At 42.5% G+C, this 11,023-nt stretch overlaps 1 protein-coding gene across 1 annotated transcript in view; it reads left to right on the forward strand.

Moving 5' to 3' along the window:
- Positions 1–11,023, forward strand: part of mcf2la (mcf.2 cell line derived transforming sequence-like a) — a 56,108-nt gene extending 45,085 nt beyond the window's left edge. Inside the window, exons 13-32 of the mRNA XM_069675270.1 lie at positions 74–227; positions 324–376; positions 484–563; positions 671–737; positions 841–956; positions 1,566–1,635; positions 1,739–1,831; positions 1,919–2,011; positions 2,100–2,225; positions 2,373–2,594; positions 3,397–3,489; positions 3,567–3,645; positions 3,727–3,799; positions 3,877–3,977; positions 4,141–4,233; positions 5,195–5,269; positions 8,093–8,202; positions 8,285–8,397; positions 8,598–8,701; positions 9,683–11,023. Of these exons, the coding sequence (XP_069531371.1) occupies positions 74–227; positions 324–376; positions 484–563; positions 671–737; positions 841–956; positions 1,566–1,635; positions 1,739–1,831; positions 1,919–2,011; positions 2,100–2,225; positions 2,373–2,594; positions 3,397–3,489; positions 3,567–3,645; positions 3,727–3,799; positions 3,877–3,977; positions 4,141–4,233; positions 5,195–5,269; positions 8,093–8,202; positions 8,285–8,397; positions 8,598–8,701; positions 9,683–9,762 (1,995 nt within the window). The 3' untranslated portion in view covers positions 9,763–11,023. The remainder of the gene's footprint in view (positions 1–73; positions 228–323; positions 377–483; positions 564–670; positions 738–840; positions 957–1,565; positions 1,636–1,738; positions 1,832–1,918; positions 2,012–2,099; positions 2,226–2,372; positions 2,595–3,396; positions 3,490–3,566; positions 3,646–3,726; positions 3,800–3,876; positions 3,978–4,140; positions 4,234–5,194; positions 5,270–8,092; positions 8,203–8,284; positions 8,398–8,597; positions 8,702–9,682) is intronic.

Below are 11,023 nucleotides of genomic sequence, written 5' to 3' on the forward strand. Positions count from 1 at the left end.
TACCATACCATATGATGTTTCCTCCTGAGGTCAAAGGTTACATACAATCTATGTTGTGTTTGGTCTCCATCAGGACCAGGTGGAGAAGGTTTTCCAGAGGCAAAGCTCTGTGCAGGAGATGTTCGATAAGAGGCGCGTCAGCCTGAAGAAACTCGCCGCCAAACAGACGAGACCAGTGCAGCCAGTAGCTCCCAGACCTGAAGTGAAGTCTCCGCTCTCCTCTCCCAGTAAGACTGGATCTATAAATAACTGCTTTAATGGCAATGAGCAGCGTTTATCAGACGTCAGGGCTCCTAACAAAGTGTTCTGTCTGTCTGCTTCAGATCAACAGAGAAAGGAGAGGAGATACTCAGCAGATAATGTAATCTGCAAGAAGGTAAATAGACATTTAAAAATGTTATTTTATTTACTAGTTTTTCTTACTTTTTAATAATTAGAGATCATAATTTAGCCCAAAGATTAAGGTGAATTGTGTGTGTCCAGGCGGAGTCTCCCGTACATAACGGTGGAACCAGACATGCTTCACTCTCAGAAGAGGAAGAAAACCTGGCAGTGCTTCGACGGTAAGGGGTCAAAGGTCATCCGACGCACTCCAATACTGGGGGTCTCATCTTCCGGTGTCTTAGTGTTACAGAATAATGGCATGTTTTTCTGTTTTTCTGTTTTTCAGTCACGTGATGAATGAGCTGCTGGAGACGGAGAGGGCGTACGTGGAGGAGCTGCTGTGTGTGCTGGAGGTACGATCATATCAGTTCATGGATATTAACCACAGCTGCTCAAATGGGTGGTGGACTTCGTTCTGTGAAACTATAATCGAATGCATGTTTTGTTAAACTCCAGGGCTACGCAGCAGAGATGGACAACCCCGCCATGGTTCCCCTCATCCCGAACACGCTGCTCAGCAAGAAGGACGTGCTGTTTGGAAACATGTATGAAATCTACCAGTTTCATAAGAGGTACAGCCAATCAGAAACCTTTGTTCTCAACTGTTTTTGTGACTTTGTGTTCCTTCTAACCCTCACCTGTTGTCACGAGCTTTGGGTAGTGACCATAATAACGAGGTTGCAGATACAAGCGACCGAATTGACTTCCTCCGCAGGGTGTCTGGCCTCAGATTAAGGGTAAGGAGCTCAGACATCCGGAGGGAGCTCGGAGTAGAGCCGCTACTCCTTCACATCGAAAAGAGCCAGTTGAGGTGGTTCGGGCATCTGATTAGGACGCCTCCTGGGTGCCTCACTTTACAGGGCACGTCCAGCTGGGAGGAGACCCCGGGGTCGACGCCTCGGGATCCCCCAGGAGGAGCTGGAAAAAGTTGCTAGCTTTATATTTATCACATATATGAGAGGGGGAACAAGTCGGCTTTCAAAAACAAGAAGCAAAATCAATGAAATTGGGGATTGATACTTAAAATAACCTACATTTCTTGGAGTTTTATTGCATTCCTCTTGAGATAAGGCGATATATATTAGAAAAATAGCATAATGTGCTTAAATTAAACAGTCCAGACAACAAAAACGTAACTTAAAATACATGCTCTTAACATTTGTCACGTTGTTTGTCTGCAGGACGTTTCTAAAGGAGCTGGAAGCATACACCGACTGCCCCGAGCTCGTGGGCCGCTGCTTTTTAGAGAGGGTGAGCACTTCTAAATTATAACTTAGTCTTAATTGTAACACGTCAAACTGGAATTACCTCAACAAACTGTTTTCATAACACCAGCTTGTTTCGTTCTCTGCAGATGAAGGACCTGCAGATCTACGAGGCGTACTGTCAGAATAAACCTCGCTCTGAAAGCCTGTGGAGACAGTGCTCCGACTGTGCCTTCTTCCAGGTTTCACCTTTAACCTTTTATAGGTATACCTTTATCCTTTTATGTAACTCACAAAAACATTAACTATGTTGATGTTTTATGAACCAGGAGTGCCAGAAGAAGCTGGAACATAAACTTGGTTTGGACTCCTACCTCCTCAAACCCGTCCAGAGAATCACCAAGTACCAGCTACTGCTAAAGGTCAGCTGTGCTTTCATATACTGCTAATACAGTCCGTGTGTTGATGTCAGTCTTACTGGATTCTCTACTTCTTGTTGCGTGTCTGCAGGAGTTGTTGAAGTACAGTAAGGGCTGTGACGGCTGTGACGACCTGCAGGAAGCTCTCTCCTCCATCCTCGGGATCCTGAAAGCTGTAAACGACTCCATGCACCTCATCGCCATCACAGGATACGAGGTCAGAGAAGTACAGTGTTGATTCTGAGAGATGCTGTCGGTTTACACTGAGCCTTTTAAAGTGGATTTGAAGTGCAGACTATTTATGATTGTCCCAGTTTTCTGCAACCAAGACTATAAAAACCTGCCCGTCTTGTCTCGTTTCCAGGGTAACCTGTCGGAGCTGGGTCGCCTCATGATGCAGGGCTCCTTCAGCGTCTGGACGGAGCATAAGAAAGGTCACGCCAAGGTCAAGGACCTGGCCCGGTTTAAGCCCATGCAGAGGCACCTGTTCCTGCACCAGAAGGCTCTGCTGTTCTGTAAAAGGAGGGAGGAGAACGGGGAGGGCTACGAGAAAGCTCCGTCGTACAGCTTCAAACACTCGCTCAGTGTAAGCTCACATTTGGAAGTTACAAGGGAAATCTGATATTTTGAAAAGGGCTTTGTTTTGCTTAAGTGTCCGACAAGATTCCAACAGAGATAGACCTTTTTGTTCAAGAGGAACATGCTTTTTTGCAACCAGAAACGGGCGCTAAATCACTTTCTTTACACCCACCAGACTCCATTGACAATTTGGACGATTTTACCGCAAAGAAAACAGGATTATGCCGGTCTATTGCTGCCTTGACCAGTTAGTATGTTTGTTTTCAAGGGTTAGCGCTTATCAAATAAACAACACAGTAACACAAAGTCACAAAATAACAAACATAAACTTACTAATTGAGGCAGCGGTAGAGCAGCAACTTCATTGTTCTTCAGGAAGATAGAATCACTGATTTTGTGAGTGGAGTCTGGTGGCTTTGACGAGAGCGATGTTACGACTGTTTCTGGTTTAAGAAAACGACATCCTACCTCTACAAAAATGTCTATTTCTGCAGTTATCCTTTCTGTAATGTTGTCAGACACTTAGAATAACAATCTGAGAGTGTCAGTGACAAAAGCATACTTTGATTGGGAGCCCTAAATTGCAGCCATTATAGCGTGTTTAGCAGCCGATGACAAAAGCAATTTACTGCAGCAATTCTTAAACTGTTGCACCTATTAGTCATGCACACCCCAAAATATTTAATAAATAGGGCCCTGGTTTTAAAACTGGAGACATTTCCCTTTGACACTTAATAATATAACATAATTTCCTCTGGGCAGGCAGATGAGTGCTGACTGTGTGCTATCTCCTTTCCATCTTCCCTCAGATGAGTGCGGTGGGCATTACAGAGAACGCTAAAGGGGACAACAAGAAGTTTGAGATTTGGTGCAACTCCAGAGACGAAGTTTTTATAGTGCAGGTAAGGCTGATCATCCTAACTACTCCCTCAAACCACAGAAGAAGAAGAAAACATACTGACTTATTTGTCCCTTCTAGGCTCCCACACCGGAGATTAAAACATCGTGGGTGAACGAGATCCGGAAAGTTCTGACGCAGCAGCTCAAAGCCTGCAGAGGTAACGTGGAGACACAGGCCTGTTTGCATTGCTTCTTCTTCTGTCTTTTAGGAAGCTTGAATGAACTGTTGTGTGTTTTAGATGCCAGTCAGCAGAAGAGCACAGACCCTGTTTCCCCGAGTCCCACCAGCAACACCACCTCCATCTCCCTCAGGTTGCTGTCTAGTCGCATACACGTTGCATTTGCACGCATTTGATGTCTATTTATGTAACTTTTTGTTTCGTCTTCAGTCCCTTTCGTAGCAACGGTCAGAAGAACCAGAAGAAGCAGGAGGAGAAGAAGGCGGAGCCAAGCCAAATCTATGAGGTCCACTCTTCACCAAAACATAAAGGTGAATGAGAAATGCTGCATCCTCACGCACACACAGAAAACAAACCCGGAAACTCCGGCTCCAGTGCTCAAAGCTGTCTTCTTCTTTTCTTCATCACCTTCATCTTCTTTCTGTCTCTTTTGGGCGGTCCCTTTTCTTTTCCATTTCAAACCATCGCTTCCAGATGAACCGGTGACCAGTCCGACCACTGACAGGTCCGCAGGGGCTAAAAAGCGTTTTACTTTGCAGGGCTTCAGCAACCTCAAGAGTCCCAAAGGTAACGTTAAGGTGGTCCAGCTCAGTGTGATCGGACACTTAACATTCTGTCTTTGAAGAATGAATTAAAACAATAAAATGCCTTTTTTATAGGGGTACATTAAGAATAAGGGACACTAAAGATGTTGCTGCTACAGGTCTTTCTTGGACGTTAGCTTATGGTGGCTAATGTTAGCAAACTTTAACAGACATTACTGCCTATTTGAGTCGGTTTAAACTACAATTCAGCTTTAATTACCATCCTGTAAATGTCACTGTTAATGACTACAATGCTTACTGTTAAACAAAAGTTACATAAACTCAATTTAAAGTGATTTTTTTGCTATATTTTGATGTGGATGTCCATTAGCGTCGACGGTAAATGGATTAGACATTTTCACTAGGCCTGGGGAAGGTATCCCTTTAAGATTGGGCTTTGACCAACTTTTATACATGTTACAAAGATCCATAACTATTTACACTCAATTTATATCATAATTAGACATTATGTGTACATTTTAGTGGAAATTTATTTTGTCTTTGTGGCAGAATTTGCTTCTTTGGAAGGGTGTAAAACATTGCAGACAATGGTTTTCTCCTAATTCCTAAAATTATTAAAAGTATTATTGTACATGTAGATTAAACAGACTTATATCCTTTATATCTGATGCTAAAATAGTGATTAATCAATGTTTATTTTCAATTAATCAGCATTTACTGCCCCCTTTGTGTCCTGATGAATGAGCCTAGATTCAAAGTTGCACACACACTGCCCCCTGGTGGTCAACGTCTAGCATTGTCCCTGCTGCAGTAGCTTTTACACACGATTCAGGGTATTTTCAACACGAAATTCCGTCTTTTTTTTGCGTGATGATCAAAGAATAGAGTTCACATTGGACTTTTAATTCTGAGTCTGCCCTTTTTCTCTCTTTTCTATCCTCCTCCTTCCTTCTCTTCCCTTGTCTCTGCCTGTGTTCGGCCAGGCTCTGCCCTGAGCCCCGAACACGGCTCCAAACGCCACTTGGTCAAGAGTGATCCCACGCCGTTTGGGTTCAAAGGTATACTGTCGTCCTGTTATATGGACCATCTAATCGTAAAGGCCATCAATCATCTTCCCATCCATCACGGCTAAAGTGTACTGAAGTCTTTTGTGTTCATTACATCTGTGTCTCACTCACACAGAGTCTCTGCAGGTCCTGGAAGTCTTCACATCAGTTATATACACAGCTTAAATGTTATCAATATCTCCTTAAACTTGTACGATATATTTAATTTGTCCTTTTCTGCAGAACTACTTCAACCTGCATTCAATTTAAAAACATTTAGACGAATGAAACGCCTTCAAAAGTCTTGTTTGGCTTTCCTCAAACATGCAGATGCTCTGTAACATACAGTATATATGAACACATTCTAACATCATTTTTTCACAGGTCATCATCATCCTCACTCAAACATGCTGTTCGTCTTCTACATTCTTTAGAGGAATGGTTCAAAATTTGGGGAAATAGGCATCTTGAACGGAGTGATTTCTTGATCGGAGTTAGAGGACATAGCCAGCTTTGCTTTGTCCAAAGCATAGGCTGTATATAAGAAGTGGAGGCAGCCACTTTAAAGTCACCCATTGGTTTGTGGACTACCGTTTTGAAGCCCGGACCAATTCGCTATATTGGTTTTCTTGTGAGTGATAAGTGACCATAGTTGGACAAGAGGGTGAAACTGGGTGGGAGGGGGCAGTTTGCAAACGCTAAGATATCAGCTAATTCTGATGCTAGCTTGGTTAGCAAGGTGCATCAGCAATTAAGGGTAGCTATGATCATAATTGGGATGCTAACTTTGGTAGCAAAAAAACAGGCTTCAAACAAAATATACTTACTAAACCAAAGAAGACAATTAGTGTAATTTATGTACAACCGAATGCTTTTTCAGGTCTGTTTGGTGGCCAGTTTTCAATCTTAAGGTAGCTACATCCTTAAGCACACCATGCTGTGTCATCTATTTATACTGTAAATGGAGCAGAATAAACTAAATGAACATGATGCTGTGTTGAAGAAGACTTGAAACTATTGATTGAGACCATAAACTCATGAGGAGGGAATAAATGAAGAGAGAAGTAGGACCATTTCTTTTTGCAACAAGTGAAGTCGCCCCCTGCTGGTCATTAGAAAGAATGCAGTTTGGGGACTTCACTGGAGGCTACGTCCACTTCTTATACACAGTCTAATGGTGCAGACGAATGGATTAAGCTAGGCTAGCCGTTTGCCAGCTAGGCTGCTAGCTCTAGCTTATGTACACTGCAGACATAAGAGTGCTATCAATCTTCTCATTAAGATCTCAGCAAGAAGATGCAACAACCTTTTTCAAGAATCCTCAACTATGTCCGACTGCCGTTATTTTGGGCGTGATTCCACCTTTAGTTTTTCTCCTGATCCACATCAACAAACACAAAGTGCTCTTACTCTGAAAACTTCCTTTACTGACCAAACAACTGACCAGCTGTCTGACTGATGTGCTGGCTGTTTCTCCCCCATCCAGAGCCGCCTCCTCATGTCACTCTGAGCAAAGTGAAATGGATGAGTACCTCTAGTCTGTTACAGAGCAAGCGGCGAGGTACAGAGCCGCGCTGAGAAAGAGCCACTGATAGACGTTTGCTGTGGTTTGTGGTGGTCATGAGTGATTTTGACTAGAGGTAAATGTTAGTCAAGTGTACGCCTTCATTCTGGGCTACATGGCATGACTTATTCTGCGAGAAATCTTCCTCAAATCAGTCATTCTCTTTCTTCTGTTATTGGGTGATGGTTGTTTGGTGTGGAGAATAATGAGTGGACCTTTTAAAGAAGTCGGATCAGCCTTGAAATTGATCTCTTTGGTTTGTTTCCTTCGTCTCCATTGATCATCTCTGGGGTTTTGAAGGAGTTTGGTTCGACCTTTGTGTGTTAAAACATGTGTGTTAACCATAGACTGTATATAAGAAGCGGACGTAGCCACCAATTAGTTTGTACAATAATGTTTTTAAACCTCAAGTTCAGCATTTCCTTGTTTTCTTGTAGCCGGAAGCGACCATATTTGGACAAGAGGGAGAAGAGGGAGGAGTTTGAGAGGGGTTAGGGGGGCTAATGCTAGTGCTAGCTCTGTTAGCAAGGTGCATATGTAATAATAATCTTAATTTGGATGCTAAATTTGGCAACAAAACAAACAAAAATCAGGCTTTAAACAACTGACTCAGTGGCATGTCAATCACAGGTAGCCCCGCCCCCATGCGTACCCTACTTTATCGTCCGTGTGACTCTGAATGGGAGCATCACTGACTAAATGAACATCATGCTGTGTTGAAGAAAACTTGAAACTAGAGATTGAGACCATAAACTTGTTAGTTTACTGAGGGAATAAAACACCTGAGAAGTAGGGTAAGGTTATTATAGACTTGCAACTAGTGGCGTCGCCCCCTGCTGGACAGTAGAAAGAATGCAGGTTTAAGTTACAGCCAGGCTACATCCATACCTTATATACAGTCTATGGTATCAATGAATTGATTTGCCACATACATATTTTGAATGATACGGTGCTGTGGTTTTTGCGCCCCTTGTGGGAGATTCTTGTAACTGCAACTCTCTTTTCATGTGGTGTTCAGCTTCCTCACATTCACAATCATGTCATTCACATCTTGTCTCACTCATTCACACCATAAATATCCCTTCTTTCCACTCTTAAAGCACGCTAACTTTAGAGCTAGTTTACTGATGAATTCGACGTATCGATCTCTTATCCAATCAGCCACCCAGGAAGCATTTTAACGCCACATGTAGAGGGAGTGATGCAGATTTACCCAGCATTCCTCTTGTCTCCGTTTCTTAAACATCTCCTCCTCTTCCCTCCACCTGCAGGCTGGAACAAAGCGTCTCTCTCTGTGGACGCCTCAGAAGAGAATGATGGGTACTCCAGCGGCGAGGACCCCATGAACTCTGACCCCGAGGACGACGTGGGAAAGAAGCTGGTGAGCCTGAAGCTGAGGAGTTTTACATTCACGACATCTTCATTCTTTAACATATTACTGACGCTGACCTTTGACCCGTCAGGCTCCAGGAAAGTACACAGTGGTGGCGGACTGTGAGAAGGCGGGACCTCAGGAGCTGTCCGTCAAGAGCGGAGACATGGTGCAGCTAATCAGAGAAGGAGAGGAGGGACAGTGGTAAACATCAAGTTCATTGATATCTGCAAGAATGCTCCTTTTATTTTGTCATGTAAAGTTTGTGAGATAGATTTGAGAGTCGTGGGAAAAAATCAACTTTTATTATGTGATAATTATGTGCAGAAACGTCCGTAAAGGAAGTTACATAAATACATATTTGCCTTGTCGGTTAAAGTCGCCGTTTGTTTAATCCTCTGCAGGTTTGTGAAGAACCTCCGCACCAGTAAGGAGGGCTGGGTCGCAGCAGCAAACCTCCTCAGCCTGATCTCAGAGTCCAAGTCGTCTCAGTCGCTCAGCAGCTCAGGTACTTTTTATTTTCTATGTCACCTTTTCTTTAACACTGATCGGTGCGTATGTTTCCTTTCTCTTGGGTCACTGCCAACAGCTCAGATTAACTTTGAGAGAATACGTCGGGTCCTACTCCGAATTACATTTTAGAAAGGCTGACCCCTGATGAGCCGTCTCGCGCCCTTAGATCCTCGGATGGGGCCCTTCTGCTCGTTCCAAAGTCGAGGCTCAAGTCTAAAGGTGATTCTGCTTTTGCAATCAGGGCCCCTCGACTTTGGACCTGCCTGAGGAGATAAGGCTGCAGAATCAGTGACATCTTCTAAATCGCTTCTTAAAACTCACTTTTAGTCCATCTGTCCTCTTCTGATGTTCTGTTCTTACCCTCCTTTATTGCTTTTATTTATTTAACTTTTATTCGTCTTCCAAATCTTTTATCTGTTTTTATTTCCTCTGATGTGAGGTCGTCTTTTTATCATCTTTTATTGCTTTTATCTCTTTATTTGTGTTGCTTGGCTTTTATCTCTTTATTTGTGTTGCTTGGCTTTATTGCTTTAACAGCCTTTTGAGATCTTGTTGACCTTTTGCGTTTGCATTGTGTTCTTGCCTTTTGTTGTATTTCGGACTGGTCTGACTGCTGATGTTCCGTGTTATGTAATCTTCCTGCCTTTGCTTTGTCTGTCAAAGCACTTTGTAAACATCTGTTTTTAAAGGTGCTATATAAATAAAGTTGTTATTTGAATGAAGATTGCTCAGATATTTTGAGCGATTTGTGTTCAATAGTTGGCAAAAGGAGAGAGAAATAGGAGCTTTGTAGTCGGGAAAGTTTTCTCCCTGTGCAGACAAATGGAAAACAGGGCTGTCAATTTTATAAAGTTTGTTGTGAGTTGATTTACAGAAATAAAAAGGCAGCTTTTAAAAACAAAAGAGACATAGATTTAGATTTGTTTGCATGCTGGCTAACACTGTTGTTGTTGTTGTTTGTGCGTTTGTCCTGCAGATGGCAGCGTCTCCGGCAACATCAGCACTTCTTCCAGCTGCAGTGAGACCTACACCAGCTACTCTGACATCAAACCCTGACTCGATCCCTCGAATCCCTCGACTGAAGAACAATTTCCCTGTAGACTTTCAAAACCTTCAAGCTGACCCTGACAGGAGGGCGGGATCATCCATCCCACAGTTTGTCCCATTCAACCAAAACCAAAGCTGTCATCATATCTGCAGAGATTTCCAGTGTTAAATACAGGAACCTTTTCTGTGTACTTGCAACAACTTGTCAACTGCAAAATAGCTTATTTCACTCTGCAATATTACACTCTTATTTTACATTCAAAGTTATCAACATTTTATTGGGTAATTTTTAAACCTGGACCATATTTTTCTTTACATATTATGGGGTTTAAATGTCAACTAGGTACAAAATGTTTTGTAATTGCTCCCGTGTATTGTTTATTTGACAACTGAACCAAGTTATACCTGTAAAACAAGTCCACACAGTGTTTTTTGTCTCTCTCTTCAAAGCCACCAGACTCCATTGAAAAAAACGCTAATTTTACCTTGTAGAAGACAGGGGTTGCTGATCTATCGCTGCCTCGATCAGTTAGTTTGTTTGAATTGTTGTGTGACTTTGGTGTTTTTAAACGGTAAGTTTAGACCTTCTATCACACAACAACAGAAAGAAACTAAATCACTTAGGCAGTTGTAGACAGCAACTCCCTTTTTTCTGCATGGTAAAATTGCTGTTTTACTGAATGAGGTCTGGTGGTTTGAAGAGAGAGATGTAACAGCTGTTTCTGGTTATAAAAACTATAACAAAAAGGTTTATTACTTCAAGGATCCTTTCTGTAATATTCTCACACACTTAAAATAACAATCCAACAGTGGCAAACACAACAACTTTTAGTGGATCTACTCCAAGAATTGTGTTGCAGCCAGAGCAGTTTGTCTCAAGGCTGCCTACTGAAGCAATCCACTGGAGCAATCCCAAAACTTTTTGTACCTATTCGACATTTAGACTCCCGGATCAACTTGAGCCCAGGTTTAAAATGCCAGATAACTGAAATAGCAGGAAAAATGGTTCATCCACATGTGTCACCTCCTGTCAGGCCTTCTTTTACAATCTCTGTTAACTCCAGAGATAAGGTAAATGTCTCCACTTTAAACTTTCCCTCCTATTATGTAGCATCAAAGCATTAAATAACATCTGCACTTAAAGTGAGCTGTCAGCAGCTTAAAATACTCCTCAACCATCGACCTTGTTGAACCCCTTCAAGTCGACAACATCACAGCACAGCGACAGATTCTTGTGTGAAACATCCACGCGTACAGCTACTATAAGAGT

The sequence above is a fragment of the Semicossyphus pulcher genome, unplaced genomic scaffold, assembly GCF_022749685.1.
Source record: "Semicossyphus pulcher isolate SPU_LCO1_2020_fin unplaced genomic scaffold, fSemPul1.0.p SCAF_24, whole genome shotgun sequence".
In the NCBI taxonomy this organism is placed as follows: Eukaryota; Metazoa; Chordata; class Actinopteri; order Labriformes; family Labridae; genus Semicossyphus; species Semicossyphus pulcher.